The 19,053-nt window shown below is 36.1% G+C and overlaps 1 protein-coding gene and 1 long non-coding RNA gene across 6 annotated transcripts in view; one reads left to right on the forward strand and one right to left on the reverse strand.

The window, feature by feature from the left end:
- Positions 1-13,511, forward strand: LOC127853266 (uncharacterized). Of its 5 annotated transcripts, none has more exons than XM_052387619.1 (8): positions 1-26; positions 2,217-2,372; positions 3,481-3,632; positions 7,520-7,553; positions 8,447-8,584; positions 9,620-9,704; positions 11,398-11,588; positions 12,445-13,511. In XM_052387619.1, the coding sequence occupies exons 3-8, from the start codon at positions 3,562-3,564 to the stop codon at positions 12,766-12,768; spliced, it is 843 nt and encodes a 280-aa protein (XP_052243579.1). In that variant the 5' UTR covers positions 1-26; positions 2,217-2,372; positions 3,481-3,561; the 3' UTR covers positions 12,769-13,511. The 5 variants fall into 5 exon arrangements, with proteins under 5 accessions (XP_052243579.1, XP_052243580.1, XP_052243577.1 ...); XM_052387620.1 differs by having other exon boundaries at positions 3,506-3,632; XM_052387617.1 differs by having other exon boundaries at positions 2,217-2,346.
- The window catches only part of LOC127853267 (uncharacterized), a 25,443-nt gene continuing 14,400 nt past the window's right edge, over positions 8,011-19,053 (reverse strand). Inside the window, exon 7 of the long non-coding RNA XR_008036543.1 lies at positions 8,011-8,543. This is a non-coding gene — a long non-coding RNA (uncharacterized LOC127853267). The remainder of the gene's footprint in view (positions 8,544-19,053) is intronic.

Genomic DNA, 19,053 nt, shown 5'->3' on the forward strand with positions numbered 1-19,053 from the left:
CGAGCTTTTCAAACGGTTGAGATCCGGTATTGTATACGTTTGTGACATTGTTTGAGATCAAGACAGTCCATTTCGGCGCGTTATATAGTTTCAGTTTTGTTTTTGAACTTGCAATAGCTATCTTTTAATTGTGATTTGGTGTATTTCGACGTTGTAAAGTGTATAATTCAAAGTGGCATTCATTTTCACGACCTAGTCCTAGTAACTCGGTGTGAGTGAACGAAGGATTTGTGTTTACTTTCACCTTAAGTTCAACTGTGCGTTTATTACCCATTTTGTGATCTATTAAAAACACGTGCTTCGCGCATTTGGACACTTACAGTGTGTTTTACACTAGTTGCAATAATTGGACACTTGATGTGTTTATAGTGACTGTGATATTTGCATTGATTGAACACTTACCAGTGGATTGACAATTTTGAGTGACACTTTAATACTAATTATAAAAAACCGGTGCTTCGCGCATTTGGACACATTCAGTGTGTTACACACTACAGTCCAACCTGCCCGAGCGACCGCCTGTTAATAGCGACCAACAGTCAATAACGACCACACCGATTTCCTCCCGAACGATTTCACTATATATTGAACCTGCGAATAAAGCCCACCTGTGAACAAAGACCAACGACCACCCTTTTACATTCCCAAATCTCTATTTTGATATCTTAAAACGACCACTGCAATCATAAAAATCAACGATTTCGCAACTTTCAAAAACAAAAGACCGCCAGGGACGCTGCGTAGTCACGTGATACACATCTTACTAGTGGACTCGTCGGTCGCTATGGAGATATTGGCAAGTGACAGTTATTGCACTCGACAGCAGTTGTTTGTTTATTTAACTTCATTGCTAATTGGTAGTTCGCCTGCTTCTTTTATGCATTTGACAGTTTGTCAAAAGTGTAAAAATTTGCCTTTGTATTTAAGTGACTCGCGATTAATGTACTAATTGCCGAAAATATCAAAGACAAATTTGGGGCTTTCATAAACTCATTAAGGATATTAACGGTTTCATATCATTTACGATGCCTATTAAAGACAAACATTTTGATAGTCATTCTCTTCTTAAATGTCTCCGTAATAAGACGTTCATAGATTATAGAAAAGTTAATTGTCAGTTCAAGTTAACCATCATGGCTTTCCAAGCGTAAGTTCTTGACGTTGGAAGAACGCGTTAAGGTCATTAGTTTGTTAGATAAAGAACACAGTTGTAGACGAGTGGCTAGTGATCTTGGTGTAGGAAAAACTCAAATTCAGAGCATTATAAAGCGTAAACATGAGATTATGGACGAATTCGAGGAGAACGTAAACTGTGAAAGTAAACGACCTAAGCGTGAGTCGGAATTCGCGTCAGTGAATGACTTAGTGCATAAGTGTTTTGTTGACGGATGTATTCAGTCTTATATAAATATCAGATGTCATTTATTGCCCATTATTGTCAACTTTATTGGTTGTGTAGTAATGATTCATATATGTCATGTATAAATTGTTTGCTATGTTATGTGTATTTTGTACTTTGTAGAATTACATGTACATATACGTATACATGTATGTCAATAGTTATTTATACAGTACATGTATATGATAAATTAAATAAAAATAAAAAACATAATGGAATAGAAATACAACATGTAATAAATATACACATGTAAAACAAAACTGTGTTTTCAATCCTTTATTTCATTATACATGCATAAGTCTTCAAACATTTAAACAATAGAGCACATACATAGATAAGGTACCTGTTAAAAAACTACTAGCATATTTTGCAAAGTTTTGATCGACCCTGCGAATAAAGACCACCTGTGAACAAAGACCACAACGATCAAATCCCTTGAGTGGTCTTTATTGACAGGTTGGACTGTAGTGCAATAATTGACACTTTTATCATGTTCATAGTGATATTTGCACTGAACACTGACCAGTGTATTGCAATTTTGACACTTATTGATTATTGAAAACTAGTGCTTTTTAACTTGTGTGACCTTTATTTTTATTAAAGCGTGATTGATCTGTTTTGTTTATATTCTTTTTGTGTAGTTAGATACACATAAGACAAGTTTAGTCGTCCTTATTAGTCTTGTTGCAATAGTATTGTTAAGGTAGTATTTGGGTTGTTAAGACTTGTCTTTTTATAATTAGTAGATTTATTACGCAGACTCTTTTGAACAGGATGCAGTGTTGTGTCAGGAAGCATTTTCCTTTTATTTTTTCAGGTGCCCAAGACAGGAGAAAAGTGAACCGTATTGCTGGGGACTCCAATGCTCATCGGATTAAGGATATTCTTCCTGACGATATAGCTGTCAAATGCCTGCCAATCTCTGATGAGAATATGTAATGACAATGGTATAGAACAGTAATTACAGTTTCAGGTTTGTTTCTATTAATGGTATCACATGTACACATTTTTCTAACGTTAAAACAAAATGATTAATGAAATAAACAAAAGGTTACCGTTTAAACGGTATCCATATGTCAGTTATAAAAGCGTCATTGACATCGCATTTCCAAACTGAAAGTAATGATTATTTCCAGAAGTTATATTCAGATCATTACCCATTGGGCAATGACGTCATATTAAAACCAACTGTTCTTGCCGTTGTTGAGTCATTGGGTACACATTTTCTACTTACATGCCGTAGTATTTTATAACAAAGACAAATAAATATTGATCCCACATTTCTTCAATAAGACTACACCTGTGTAAATTTTTTATTGTTTTCTACCTAACAAGATGTACATAAAAACGAGTATCTGTTTATTAAATTAAAAATGAATGCGGATGAATAAATGTCGGAAAAAATGTCCTCATGCACGTTGTGCTGACGCGCGTCAAATGTTCAAGACAATTCGGGGAATGATCATGCAACAAATAGCTGGAAAATTTTCCCGAGCACTTTGTGCCGACGTGTGTCAAATATTCAAGACGTCTAGGTCGTACATGGTGTTTTGTTATGTTTACGCTGTTGTGAATAAGGGCCATCTGGCACACATGATACAAATGTATACCAGTCTTTTTTTTAACAGCTTTTAATAAGTTTTGCAACATTGTAACGTAATGAACTAAAATGGATTATGTTGATATCAACAGTCGTTTAAATGTTTACTGTTTTTGTAAACATTTTTGAGAAAACACGAAATGCCACCATTTAAACGTGATACTCATAGTTTCTATAAATGATGTAATTATTTCATTTCTTTATACTTAAACAGTTCAAATGTCAAGTCCTAAGCTTCGTATGATTACAGTATTTGTCATCAATATAAAGTTAAACTTATTATGCTGATGTCATCATGTGCAATGATTGGCATCATTGCGTTTTCTAACTAATTTGCATGGTTATATATTTTATTTAAGCGTGTGGAATATTTTACAGATTGTAGGGAATTGTAATTGCAAACTTTTCATTTTAATCTTGAGGCAAAGCATGAATTTTCCTTGTGTATTCATTCATGTATATTTGTGATTTATTTACACAGACATTCGCCAACTCTGTTTTCAAAGGTGCCAAATTTTCTTGTGATCGTTTTCGCCATGCATTGTTGAGAGACTTGCGGAAGATGGATGTTCAACAGCTGTATCTTCATCTAGGCTCAAATGACATTCTTACGAATGAAGCGGTGTTTTACCGGTACATATACAATTTAAAAAAAAGCTTTGATATTTAAATTTAATGTAGTTGTTTCCCATAACTATATAAATTTGCAAAACTAAACATTTTACATGGTTTATTCCTCAATGAGTCATGGAAACTTGCAATCATTTTAGAAGTGTTATCTAGTTTCTAATTAATAAATAAAGCATTTCACAATATTTTCTATTATCCATGTTAATTTGACATTTTATGCTCCCCCAAAAAAATTTGGGGGGGGGAGCATATAGTCGCCGCTTCGTCAGTCCGTCTGTCCGTCCGTGAACAATTTTTGGATTCTCAGCAACTAAAGGCCGGAATTAAATGAAACTTAATGGGAAGCTTCACTATTAAGAGGAAATGTGCATATTATCAGCGGGTTCTGGTCGGATGATTTGTCACAGAGTTATGGCCCTTTTAAATTTTCTATTAACTGTACATATAGTGCAATTCTTGTCAGGGCTATTTCTCAGCAATTAATGACCGGAATTCAATGAAACTTTATGGGAAGATTTACTACCAAGAGGAGATGTGCATATTATCAGCGGGTTCTGGTCCGATGATTTTTCACAGAGTTATGGCCCTTTGAAATTTTCCATTTACTGTACATATAGTGCAATTCTTGTCCGGGCTATTTCTCAGCAACTAATGACTGGAATTCAATGAAACTTTATGGAAAGCATCACTACCAAGAAGAGATGTGCGTATTATCAGCGGGTTCTGGTCGGATGATTTTTCACAGAGTTATGGCCCTTTGAAATTTTCCATTGTACATATAGTGCAATTCTTGTCCGAGCAATTTCTCAGCAACTTATTACGGGAATTCAATGAAACTTTATGGGAAGCTTCACTACCAACAGGAGATGTGCATATTATCAGCTGGTTCTTGTCGGATGATTTTCCACAGAGTTATGGCCATTTGAAATTTTCCATTGTACATATAGTGCAATTCTTGTCCGAGCTATTTCTCAGCAACTTATTACATGAATTCAATGAAATTTTATGGGAAGCTTCGCTACCAACAGGAGATGTGCATATTATAAGCCGGTTATGGTCGGATGATTTTTCACAGAGTTATGGCCCTTTGAAATTTTCTATAAACTGTACATATAGTGCAATTCTTGTCCGGGCTATTTCTCCCCAACTACTGACTGGAATACAATGAAGCTTTATGGGAAGCTTAACTACCTTGAGGAGATGCGCATGTTATTAGTGGGTTCTGGTTAGATGATTTATTTACAGAGTTATGGCCCTTTGAAATTTTTAAGTTACTAAACCATCCATTGTATTAATTTGTCCAAAGTTATGCCCCTCAAGACGTTTCCTTTTATCTGAATATATAGTGCAATATTGTGACAAAAAAACCTTTTTGGAGCATCACCCGTCTCAAACGGTTTCTTGTTTCATTATTTGCTGTCTACAATTAATTTTACATGAAATAGCAAATGTTTTATTTATGCGCATAATATTAACAATATAATTATACATATTTGTTTATGTAACTATTTTGATAGGTAAGTCAGTCTGCAAAGAAAAAGAACACATTTGTATATATTTTACTCCACATTTTTTATGCCCCCTTTCGAAGAAAAGTGGGTATATATTTTCTCACTGTCTGTCTGTCTGTCACACTTTTCTTGTCCGCTCTCTAATTCAAATAGTTTTCATCTGATCTTTACCAAACTTGGTCAGAAGTTGTATCTAGGCAATATCTAGGTCAAGCTCGAATATGGGCCATGCCGGGTCAAAAACTAGACCATGGGGTCACTTAGTGCATTTTAAGGTTTAAGCATGGTGTCTGCTCTCTAATTGAAGTAGTTTTCATCTGATCTTTACCAAACTTAGTCAGAAGTTGTATCAAGACAACATCTAGGTCATGTTCGAATATGGGTCATGCCGGGTCAAAAACTAGGTCACAGGGTCACTTAGTGCATTTCAAGGATTAAGTATGGTGTCCGCTCTCTAGTTTGGGACTTATTTTGCATTTCTAAATTAACGTTTTTTATGCCGCCGAAGGAGGGCATATAGTGATCGCACTGTCCTTCCGTCTGTTTATCTGATGTCTGTCTGTCCGTCCGTCACACTTTGTGTTTAGGTTTCGAAAAATGCTCAACTTCTTTTGTCGCTTCAGATGTAACATTCATATTTGATATGCATGTGTACATGGACAAGGCCTTTCCATATGCACACAAATTTTTACCCCATGACCTTGACCTTAGGGTCCGTGTTTAGGGTTTAAAAAATGCATTTAGATTTCGAAAAATGCTCATAATTTCTATCAAAGCATTTATTGGGGGCATACGTCATCCTATGGAGACAGATCTTGTTTAACAATTTAATTGAAAATAATATGTTGTCAACATGAAGTGTATATATGCAAGATCACATTCCCAGTGACAACAACTCTTTAATTGTTGACTGTATTTTAGCTGGACTATTATATATGAAATATATATAGTGGAGCTATCCTACTCACCCCGGCGTTGGCGTTTCCGTGAGCGTGCCAATGTTAAAGTTTGCGTACTACTTCAAATATTTTCAATGTCCATTGACATATTGCTTTCATATTTTGCATACTTGTTTACCAACATGATCCCAACCTATAAACAAGAGCAGACCACTGTATCAAGCATTTTGACAGAATTATTGCCCCTTTTATACTTAGAATATGCATATTATTGATAAATCTATGTTAAATTGTGCGTACTACCCCAAATATTTCCTATGTCCTTTAACATATTGCTTTGTTATATTGCATACTTGTTTACCAACATGACCTTTAACCTACAAACAAGAGCAGACCACTTAATCAAGCATTTTGATAGAATTACTGCCCCTTTTATACTCAGAATATGCATATTATTGATAAATCTATGTTAAAGTTTGCGTACTACCCCAAATATTTCCTATGTTCTTTGACATATTGCTATTATATTTTGCATACTTGTTTTCCAACATGACCCCAACCTATAAACAAGATTAGACCACTGAGTCAAGCATTTTGATAGAATTATGGCCCCTTTTTTACTTTGAGAATTGGACATTTTGCTTAAAGTTAAATTCACATAACTTCTTTATTTGTGATAAGATTTTATTAATACTTTGACAAAACAACACTTACCTGAATACCACAATGGATTCCACCCGTGCAATACCAGTGCTCCAGCTAGGCCTAAATCGAAGGGCGCCCCGCCCTGCCCTCCCGAACCTCCGCCCTGACCTTCCTAGGGCCCCCCCTGCCCTTAAAAAAAATAATTTTTTTTTATATTTTGTTACATATGATGATTAATAAATCTCTTATTAAAATACATTGTAATTAATTTATTCCTCATTGTAGTAATTAAATTTGAATTGTTTAATGACAATGGGAATTATTTATTCTTACAATTATTGATAACACATAAATTAACATGCATGAGGAAGCATTCTAGAAACACCCGCGCGCTCGAAAGTGCCCTTTTGACAAAATACTGCGCGTCCAAAGTGCCCTTTTGACAAAAAATCCCCCTGCCTTTTTCAAATCCTAGCTGCAGCACTGCAATACCCCCACCCCCCAACCCAGAATCCCTGCCCCCCCCCCCCCCACACCCCCCCCCAATTTTTTGTTTTCCTTTTTTTATTTTTGAAAGATCGTCAGATCGTCTAATAAATGACCACACCCCACGTTATACCCCCCTCTCAACCCCCCTACCCCCTCCCCAAATTTTTATTTTTTTTTCCTTTTTTTATTTTTGAAAGATCATCTAATAAATTATTAAATATGAACAATTTCCCCATGATGGCTTACGTTATACTGTCAAGCACTCGAATAGTCGAGCGCGCTGTCCTCTGACAGCTCTTGTTATCTATTTTTATTAATGAAAATGATTGTATTGAAATAATTTCAGAGATGTAGCTGACTTGTGCGATTTGGTGCATCAGGTCAGTCCAGACACTGAGGTTGTCTTTTGCAAAGTTTTCTGAATAAAATACATTGAATTTAGTGGTTTGATAAAAATAGAAAATGCCCAGAGCCAGTAGCACTGACACTTGCAGTGTGATATAAGAAATGGCAAAAATATTTTGAACCTTCTCCCATAACAGATATCTCCCTGTTAGCTAACAAACGTTTTTTTGACTGATAGTTCAGTCACATAAATGTGAGGGGACTGTCAGGATGTTTTTTTTTAAAATAATAATTATTGATTAAGTGATAAGAAAATATTGAAATTGTGTTCATTGTTATTTGAACTAACTTTAAGAAAGTATTGAAATTGTGTACATTGTTATTTGAACTAACTTGCTTACATTACGTGCATTTCAAGGATTAAGTATGGTGTCCGCTCTCTAGTTTGGGACTTATTTTGCATTTCTGGATTAACTTTTTTAATGCCGCCGAAAGGAGGGCATATAGTGATCGAACTGTCCTTCTGTCTGTTTGTCTGATGTCTGTCTGTCCGTCACACTTTGTGTTTAGGTTTCGAAAAATGCTCATAACTTCTTTTGTCGCTTCAGATGTAACATTCATATTTGATATGCATGTGTATATGGACAAGGCCTTTCCATACCCACACAAATTTTTACCCCATGACCTTGACCTTAGGGTCCGCGTTTAGGGTTCGAAAAATGCTCATAATTTCTATCAAAGCATTTATTGGGGGCATACGTCATCCTATGGAGACAGCTCTTGTTTAACAATTTAATTGAAAATAATATATATGTTTTCTTATCTAAGTTAATGTCAAAGTTCTTGTTTAGTAGGTATTTATTGGTTAAAATGATGAAAAATAAATGTTAAATATATTTTTATGTTTCACAAAGTTTTATATTTAAAGGAGGCGCACAATCGGTGTCCAGAATGCAGGGTTGTTTGCTCCAACGAAGACGCTTTGCTGAGCCACTTCTGCAGTCGCCACATCAAGCAACCAGAGACTGGAAAAGAGAGTAAAATTAAGCTGATAGGCTCACCAATGGTATGACTTTAAATCACTAACTTGTGTATGCTTGACAAGCATTTTATGTACAAATAAAGTAACAAAAAAAGGAGGTCAACACATGCACTTTCCCATATAATGCTTTCTGTATCTTTTAGCAACTAATGACACGATTTTGTGTTGACATACTCAATATGAAAGTTATAGCCCTATATAACTGGTATGTTCATTTTAGTTAATCTTTCTATTTTATTAAACCTGTTTGTTTTAGCTAGATTGCTTGAAAAACACAACCAGGATTATTTTTATGCCCCCGGATCGAAAGATCGGGGGTATATTGTTTTTGGCCTGTCTGTCATTGTATGTGTCCATGTGTGTGTGTGTGTGTGTGTGTGTGTCCCAAAACTTTAACCAAAACTTTAACCTTCATCATAACTTTTGCAATATTGAACATAGCAACTTGATTTTTGGCATGCATGTGTATCTCATGGAGCTGCACATTTTGAGTGGTGAAAGGTCAAAGTCAAGGTCATCCTTCAAGGTCAAAGGTCAAAAAAAATAATTTAAAAACTTTAACCAAAACTTTAACCTTCTTCATAACTTTTGCAATATTGAACGTAGCAACTTGATATTTGGCATGCATGTGTATCTCATGGAGCTGCACATTTTGAGTGGTGAAAGATCAAGGTCATCCTTAAAGGTCAAAGGTAAAAAAATAATCAAAGTGGCGCATTAGGGGGCATTGTGTTTCTGACAACCACATTTCTTGTTAGCATTGTTTTACCCCTGTTACATGCAATGTACATGTGGCTTATTAAATTGGAAACCCTGGTTTGCATGAGAATATTTTGCAAAACATAGTTGAAAAAACATACATGTATACAAACTTAGTCATTACTGTTAGTATAATGAGCACCTCTATTTCTGAATATTTTGATTGGATGGTTATGGGCCTTTATGCGTGTGTCACATTTATGTATGTGAAAGTGTGTAATTAGACAAAAGAATTTATATTTTTTTATTTTTTTGGTAACAATCACTTATTTTAGAGTTATTTATAAGTAAATCTTACAGATTGCATCTGCTAATCATGAACTCAACGAAGTCAGCTCAAGGAAGTGGAAGGCATGCTTGGAAAATAGAAGTTTCCATTATGAAGGCAAATTTTAGTATATTTCAAATTTGTAACCAAATGAAGTGACAAGATCTTGAATGAAAATTTGATTGAACATTTGTTATCTGTCAAGAGAAACAGTTTGAAGCGAATGAATTAAGTATTGCCTATTGTCTATAAGTTAATTGTGTGACCTGAACCCTGTGAGGGATATTACTTATTTTTATACGCCGGTTTTGAAAAAACGGGACGTATTATAGTTTCACCCTTGGCGGGCGGCGGCGTCCATAACAGTGTCCACTCTCTAATTCAAATAGTTTTCATCCGATCTTCACCAAACTTGGTCAGAAGTTGTATCTAGACAATATCTAGGTCAAGTTTGAATATGGGTCATGCCAGGTCAAAAACTAGGTCACGGGGTCACGTAGTGCATTTGAAGGATTTAGCATTGGTGGCTCTCTAATTGGAGTAGTTTTCATCTGATCTTTACCAAATTTGGTCATAAGTTGTGTGTAAATGATATATAGGTCAAGTTCAAATATGGGTTATGCCGGGTCAAAAACTAGGTCGCGAGGTCACTTAGAGCATTTCATGCATTTCGCATGGTGTCTGCTCTCTAATTGAAGTAGTTTTCATCCAATCTTCACAAACTTTGGTCAGAAGTTTTGTCTAGACAATATCTAAGTCAAGTTCAATTATGGGTCATGCCGGGTCAAAAACAAGGTCAGGGGTTTACTTAGTACATTTCAAGGATTAAGCATGGTGTCCGCTCTCAAATTGAAGTAGTTATCATCCGATCTTCACCAAATTTGGTCAGAAATTGTGTCAAAATGTTATCTAGGTCAAGTTCAAATATGGGTCACGCCAGGTCAAAAACTAGGTCACGAGGTTACTAAGTGCATTTCAAGCATTTAGCACGGTGTCCACTCTCTTATTGAAGTAGTTTTCATCTGATCTTCACCAAATGTGGTCAGAAGTTGTATCTAGACAATATCTAGTTCAAGTTCAAATATGGGTCATGCTGGGTCAAAAACTAGTTCACAGGGTGCATTTCAAGGATTTAGCATGGTGTAAGCTCTTTAATTGAAAGAGTTTTCATCCGATCTTCACCAAATTTGGGCAGAAGTTGTGTCTTAATGATATCTAAGTCAAGTTCAGATATAGGTCATGCCGGGTCGAAAACTAGGTCACTTAGTGCATTTCCAGCGTTTAGCATGGTGTCCAAAACCTTCAAACGGGTGTATCTTGTGACAGTTTAGCACTCTTGTTTATTACATTAAAGCCACACACATTGAAATGAAATACATGTTACTCAGTACATATAGATGCAATTTGAAAGTGTGCAAAATTGTCATTAAATCTATAGCCTAGTTAGCAAGTAATTTATTTTTTTTATTTTAAAACTGAATGTATGATTTGTATACGTACATGTTCAATTCGAGAAACACAATTATTTTTAAGTTTTAAAGCACAAGAAAGACGGATTTCTACCTTGCAACCACCAGATATATTCTAATTGGCAAAGATAAAATATGTTTCTTATTTATATCCAAATTTACTATGCCAGATATTTCATTTCAAGGTGTGTGGCTTTAAGGAATGTTTTTTAAATGGGTATATTACCAAGATCTGCACAGCCAGGGTGATATTAACCTTCAGATGTTAAAGCTTTCTAAGAATTTTAAGGCTTGCCTTTTATACTTGAAATGATAAATCATTAACATGTTTTGTTCTTTAGGAACATACAAACATTTCCCACCCACCATGTGGATCAAGATGTTTGGGCTGATGATTCTGGGTCGTATGTGTGGACAAGGTGGTCTTCATTACATCATGATGCAGCTGTGTATTCAACAACATGTTAACCTGTCCCAGCGGATGTTGATGCTCTTAAATCTCTTAAATGATGTTGAGAAAAATCCAGGACCGGTACTTTATGACAAAATATACATTGTTTATTGAATAACTATATGTATTTATTTTAACATTAAAGTGATTTTTTTCTTGCATTTTTGTGCCTTTTGTTACTGAGAACTATTTTATCATATGTTGGTGATTGAAACCCAGGACCTGTAAGTGCTTCTTAATATTTGCAACAAATGACAAATCATGTTAAGTTTTTGAAACATCTGTTTTTTGTTCAGTTAAAGGACATATTGAACTCACTAATTGCTAAGTTAACTTAGATGCATCAAGTTTTTATTGATGATTTCTACTTTCTGTTGAATCATTATCCTTTCCAAAGCCAGAGAGATATAGTGTTGGCGTTTTCCATCGGTCAGTCTGTCAGTCCATCCATCTGTTTGTTACAAACATTTTAGGGCTTCATATCATGAATTTAATAAGATTTCAACATGGAAAAATAAGTGTATGCCATATTCATACAATAGTGCAAATTTACTTTTTTTCTTTCTTTTTAGATTAGTTATTAACAGAAGAACAGAACAGTAACATACTTTTATTACATTAACAGAGGCTCTGATTAGATGTGTATCTGCGTAAAGAACTCATAGAAAATATCAATATATAGATAAATAAAACAAAAATAGAGTTAAACAAATCATGGTGAAATCCACAATACACACCAAGAGCTATTAGTAGGCTTATCTCCATTGACTTATTTCACAGTAAATCTCTTTTTTTTGCCTTTTCATTAACATTTTCAATCAAAAATAACATTTGTGAAAAACTTAGTCAATGATTATAACTAAAGTTAAAAATGTGGACACTGTAAGTTAATTGACTTTGGCTTCCAATCTGCAGTTTACAAAGTTGCTTGTTATAGGAGTATTCGTGCAAATGGATATCCTGCAAGGAAGACTTCCACTCCATAGGACAGCAAGATGCACATATCATCTCTCATGTGGTTCAAGAGAAATGCTGTAGATGGTTAGACTGTACCAACGTCCTGAGCTTTAATAGTCTTGAAAACCATGAACTTAAACATCTCTATGATGTGAGTTTAGCACTGTGTATGAACTGGTGTTGCTTCATTTTCTGCATATCTTTATCTCAGTCTTCTCTAGTTTTGATGGTCAAATACATATTGTCTGCCAGTTTTTTTCCCCCAATACTGCCGTTCATCGTTTGCTTGCATCAAGAGTTTTAAAAGAAATTAAAACTCATTTGTTTAGTTAGAATCTTATGAAAGACTTAAATGGCCATGTTTAATACAATTGTATAACAACATATATGAGCTAAAAAAATAGTTGGAATAATTAATGTTTATATGAACATAACAAATTTACTTAAAATCATAGGTCTTGTTTTTGTCTGCCACTATAAGAACCAGAACATATTTCGGACATTCGAGGATTGACTTGCTGTGTTAGAGGATCATCAGGTGATGGAAGAAACCAGGCTTTTTTCGACTCAATGTTGATGAAACCTGATCGACATGCTCATCTTGGTTGAGTAAGCCTGGGTTGAGTGTTTCCAAAAAGTAGGTAACCTGGTGAAATCTTAGGAAAACATTGTAACCAGATCCAGGTTTATTTGACTGACAGACCGATGGACAGTGGGTCAACCGTAAATCCCTTCATGTGAAAACGGTAGGGACAAAATAAATATCACATTGCTCTTCTGAGTTCATTTGAAAACCAAGTTTTATCACAAAATTAAAATGGTCAATGTATTATTTTGTGTATTTAAAAATTATGTGAATATTAAGTTTCATGAAATCTTACTGAGTTTTCTCAATTTTAGCTACTATTCGGACATGGACTGACGGACAAATGGGCAACAATGTCGCAATTTGTATACCAAGTTTTATAAGAATTGTTTCATAAAAGTAACCAATGTGTCTGTTCTATGTCAAGGTAACTACTAGGATGAAATACACAAAAAGATTTTGGTTCACAATAGGGTAGGCTCCGCGTGCCGTGAACCGGGCAACAGCTTTTGTCATTTAACATTTGTGTTATAATGGCATAAGCTGGCAGATACCCTTTAACTTTAACGATGTTTTCCGATAATTTCTCGGAAAATACAATCTAGCAATTTTTATTTAATTTAGATTACTAAAAATTAATATTATATTTATGCCCCCCTTGGAAGAAGAGGGGTATATTGTTTTGCACATGTCAGTTGGTTGGTCCACCAGATGGTTTCCTGATGATAACTCAAGAACGCTTTGGCCTAGGATCATGAAACTTCATAGGTTTATTGATCTCGAAATAGTAAAATTGTTTCCGGATGATAACTCAAGAACGCTTACGCCTAGGATCATGAAACTTCATAGGTACATTGATGATGACTCGGAGATGACATCTATTGATTTTCAGGTCACTAAGTCAAAGGTCAAGGTCACAGTGACTCGAAATAGAAAAATGGTTTCCGGATGATAACTCATAAATGCTTACGCCTAGGATCATAAAATAAAAAAATCATTGGTACATTGATAATGACTGGCAGATGACCCCCTTCATAGGTACATTGATAATGACTGGCAGAAGACCCTTATTGATTTTCAGGTCACTAGGTCAAAGAGTAAGGTCATAGTGACTCAAAACAGTTTAATGGTTTCCTGTTGATAGCTCAAGAATACTTAGGTCTATGATCATGAAACTTCTCAAGTACATTGATCATGACTGGCAGATGACCCCTATTGATTTTCAGGTCACTAGGTCAAAAGTCAAGTTCACAGTGACAAAAACGTATTCACAATGGCTGCAACTACAACTGACAGCCCATAGGGGGGGGGCATGCATGTTTTACAAACAGCCCTTGTTCTGTGTTAAAATTATGTACACGTCTGCGTTAAATAAATATGTTCACATTTGAAATAAAGCTAAAAATGTGTATTGTTGTTATTAGTAATTTGAACCGAATTGCTCTGTGGGAAGTATAAGTACTATCAACCAGACCTAAATATGTGGGTAATTAAAGAGCACGAGAAAAGATGAAAATTAAGTTAGCTCAACCATTTTAAGCAATATTACTGGTTCACACTTTTTACGATGCAAAATCTGAAGGGTCCCTAGACTATGATGATTACTTACACGAGGAGTGTCCTATTCATTGCTGCTGCATGATCCTATCAGTAACGAATTAACGCTTGTATCGTTAAAGCAAGTCGTATATTCACGTTTATAAATATTTAAATAGAAAATAAAGGTTTAATTGTCGCATATCCACCGCATGATGTGTTTCTTATAAAGTGCACGTATATTCAAACCGAACAATTTTGTCCTTAGATAAAAATATACTACATGTGATCATATGTGGCCTCACAAGGCTTATTATGAATTTATTTTATCGCCATCGCAATGAGAAAGTCCGGATTTCCGCAGTGATTTGGCCAATGCTGTGGGTGATTTCTCTGAAATCAATAATTAAAATATTCTGATTCATTCATTCGGGTCTACAGGCGTGAAATTTCCCCATTTAATTGTTTGTTGATAAAGGGTATTTTATGTGAAAAGCTTGGTAAGACAGCTACGCCGAACAACCGAACTAGCATTCATTAATTTGATCAAAATATGCACACAGCAGAATGATTGTGTTTCTTACATGGCTTTTAGAAGAACAGACCATGCAGGCGAGCAGTGAACAATATGATTAGGTTTAGTTGCCCTAACCCTATATACCCTTGGTATTACTTGTGAGTGTTGAACTAATGTGCTACAGCATCACTTAAATACGAACATACGATAGTCAGGTATCCCCGCATAATGACATATAGAATATTACTGGGTAGATACCGCTTGGCAAACTTGAGCCTGGGATAGTCGGTTATACCAGCTTTGTGAAATTAGGAATATAACAGGTTTGATATAGCATTAACAGTACGTACTTGGGGGTTATAGGAAATACCCGCTATATAACTATCCTGTATATAACTAAATGACGTCAAAAATACAACTGATGTGATACGGCATTACTTATACGAGCATAGGGTAGTAAGGTATAACTCGCCTCCTACAAAAATGACCTGATTCGATTTGCTTTGAGAGGCCATGTGCCCATTGTGTATTTTCCATACACCCTGAGAAATTTCCATACACCCCGAGTAATCGGTTGAGATATAATGGATACACAGTTAGTAACTGATTGTGTATAGGATATACACCCTCAGTTCCCTTCTCGAGCTTCGCTCTCATACACCATCAGTTACAAACAGTGTAACTAATACGGTATTACTTATAACAGCATGGGGTAGTAGTATATACCGCTATATAACTCGCTAGTATAGTACAGGCTTGATACGGCATTACTTATATACGAGCATTGGGTAGTAGGATATATCCGGTATATTGCTCGCTAGTAAAGTACTGGCTTGATACGGCATTACTTATATACGAGCATGGGGTAGTAGGATATACCCGCTATATAACTCGCTAGTATAGTACTGGCTTGGTACGGCATTACTTATATACGAGCATGGGGTAGTAGTATATATCCGGTACATGACTCGCTAGTATAGTACTGGCTTGATACGGCATTACTTATATACGAGCATGGGTAGTAGGATATACCCGGTATATAACTCGCTAGTATAGTACTGGCTTGAAACGGCATTACTTATATACGAGCATGGGGTAGTAGGATATACCCGGTATTTAACTCGTTAGTGTAGTACCGGCTTGATACGGCATTACTTATATACCAGCATTGGGTAGTAGGATATATCCGGTATATAGCTTGCAAGTATTAGTACCGGCTGGATACGGCATTACTTATATACGAGCATGGGGTAGTAGTATATACCCGCTATGACTCTCTAGTATAGTACCGGTTTGATACGGCATTACTTATATACGAGCATGGGGTAGTAGAATATACCCGCTATATAACTCGCTAATATAGTACTGGCTTGATACGGCATTACTTATAATGAGCATGGGGTAGTAGGATATACCCGCTATATAACTCGCTAGTATAGTACTGGTTTGATACGGCATTACTTATATACCAGCATGAGGTTGTAGAATATACCCGGTATACAACTCGCTAGTATGGTACTGGCTTGATACGGCATTACTTATATAAAGGCATGGGGTATTAGGATATACCCGGTATATGACTCGCTAGTATAGTCCTGGGTTGGTACGGCATTACTTACATACGAGCATGGGGTAGAAGTATATACCCGCTATGGCTCGCTAGTATAGTACTGGCTTGATACGGCATTACTTTTATACGAGCATGGGGTAGTAGGATATACCCGGTATATGACTCGTTAGTATAGTACTGGCTTGATACGGCATTACTTATATACGAGCATGGGGTAGTAGGGTATACCCGGTATATGACTCGCTAGTATAGTACTGGCTTGAAACGGCATTACTTATATACGAGCATGGGGTAGTAGTATATACCCGCTATGACTCGCTAGTATAGTACTGGCTTGATACGGCATTACTTATACCGGGTATACGAGCATGGGGTAGTAGGATATATCCGGTATATGACTCGCTAGTAAAGTACTGGCTTGATACGGCATTACTTATATACGAGTATGGGGTAGTAGGATATACCCGTTATATAACTCGCTAGTATAGTACCGGCTTGATACGGCATTACTTTTATACCAGCATGGGGTAGTAGGTTATACCCGGTATATAACTCGCTAGTATAGTACTGGCTTGAAACGACATTACTTATATACGAGCATGGGGTAGTAGGATATACCCGCTATATAACTCGCTAGTTTAGTACCGGCTTGATACGGCATTACTTATGTAAAGGCATGGGGTAGTATGATATACCCGGTATATGACTCGCTAGTATAGTACTGGCTTGATACGGCATTACTTATATACGAGCATGGGGTAGTAGGATATACCCGCTCTATAACTCGCTAGTTTAGTACTGGCTTGAAACGGCATTACTTATATACGAGCATGGGGTAGTAGGATATACCCGCTATATAACTCGCTAGTATAGTACCGGCTTGATACGGCATTACTTATATACGAGCATGGTGTAGTAGGATACACCCGGTATATAACTCGCTAGTATAGTACTGGCTTGATACGGCATTACTTATACGAGCATGGGGTAGTTGGATATACCCGGTATAAGACTCGTTTACCAGCAAGGGTAGTAGGATATACCCGGTACATAACTCGCTAGTATAGTACTGGCTTGATACGGCATTACTTATATACGAGCATGGGTAGTAGGATATATCCGATACATGACTCGCTAGTATAGTACTGGCTTGATACGGCATTACTTATATACGAGCATGGGGTAGTAGTATATACAATGGCTGTTTGTAAAACATGCATGCCCCCCATATGGGCTGTCAGTTGTAGTGGCAGCCATTGTGTGAATACGTTTTTGTCACTGTGACCTTTGACCTAGTGACCTGAAAATCAATTGGGGTCATCTGCCAGTCATGATCAATGTTCCTATGAAGTTTCATGATCCTTAGTTTCATGATCCTAGGCCTAAGCATTCTTGAGTTACCATCTTGAAACCATTTTATTATTTGGAATAACTGTGACCTTGACCTAGTAACCTGAAAATCAAGATGGGTCATCTGCCAGTCATGATCAATGTACCAATGAAGTTTCATGATCCTAGGCCTTAGCGTTCTCAAGTTATCATCCGGAAACCATCTGATGGACGGACCGACCGACATGTGGAAAACAATATACCCCCTCTTCTTCGAAGGGGTGCATAATTAGAGAGCGGACACCATGCTCAAAGTTTAAAACGCACTAAGTGACCCCTTGGCCTAGATTTTGACCCGGCATTACCCATATTCGAACTTGACCTAGACATCATATAGATACAACATCTGACCAAGTTTGGTGAAGATCGGGTAAAAACAACTTGAATTAGAGAGCGGACACTTAATACGGACCGACAGACAAGACAGGCAGACGGACCGACAAACTTCGTTTGTGGGGGTATAAAAGTGTATTAATAATGCTACTGGTATTTCATTTCTGCGTATTTTAGTCTTATATACAATATGTATAGTTTCTATTAAGTGCATTATTCCAATTTACTATTCATGACACTAACTTCTACGTTATAAACAAAAACTTTCAGATCATTTGCTGTTATTTGTAACTGAACGAGCAAAGAAAAAAATCTTACGTTTTGAATAACTAATAAATCCTTCCAACAATAAGCATTTTTCCTTGTGACTTGACTTTCACTGGGAATCAAACCCAGATCTCCGACTTACTTAGTAAGTCGGCATGTTTTCTTTACACCATGAAAGCGATAAGTTGAAGGAAAAAGCTAATCATTATGTACACAAAATATATTTAATGGATAAAATTTTAGAAGTCTTTTTCCTACAAGTCTGTATTAACCATTTGACCCCCATGACATGGCCAGTTTTATGCTAACACAATTGTGTTTAGTTTTACTACATTTACACGATGCTTTGCTGAATACCAAATATCTATGCAGTCAGATTCATAGATAATTT

This window comes from Dreissena polymorpha, chromosome 12 (genome assembly GCF_020536995.1).
Source record: "Dreissena polymorpha isolate Duluth1 chromosome 12, UMN_Dpol_1.0, whole genome shotgun sequence".
NCBI classification, from domain to species: domain Eukaryota; kingdom Metazoa; phylum Mollusca; class Bivalvia; order Myida; family Dreissenidae; genus Dreissena; species Dreissena polymorpha.

Excerpts from the sequence above, each read along its gene's own strand:
- LOC127853266 (XM_052387616.1), top strand. The coding sequence starts at position 3,454 with ATGTATATTTGTGATTTATTTACACAGACATTCGCCAACTCTGTTTTC. Across the intron at positions 9,705-11,397 it reads TAGAAGTTTCCATTATGAAG|GAACATACAAACATTTCCCA; the intron begins GCAAATTTTAGT and ends TTTGTTCTTTAG. Across the intron at positions 11,589-12,444 it reads TTGAGAAAAATCCAGGACCG|GAGTATTCGTGCAAATGGAT; the intron begins GTACTTTATGAC and ends TGCTTGTTATAG.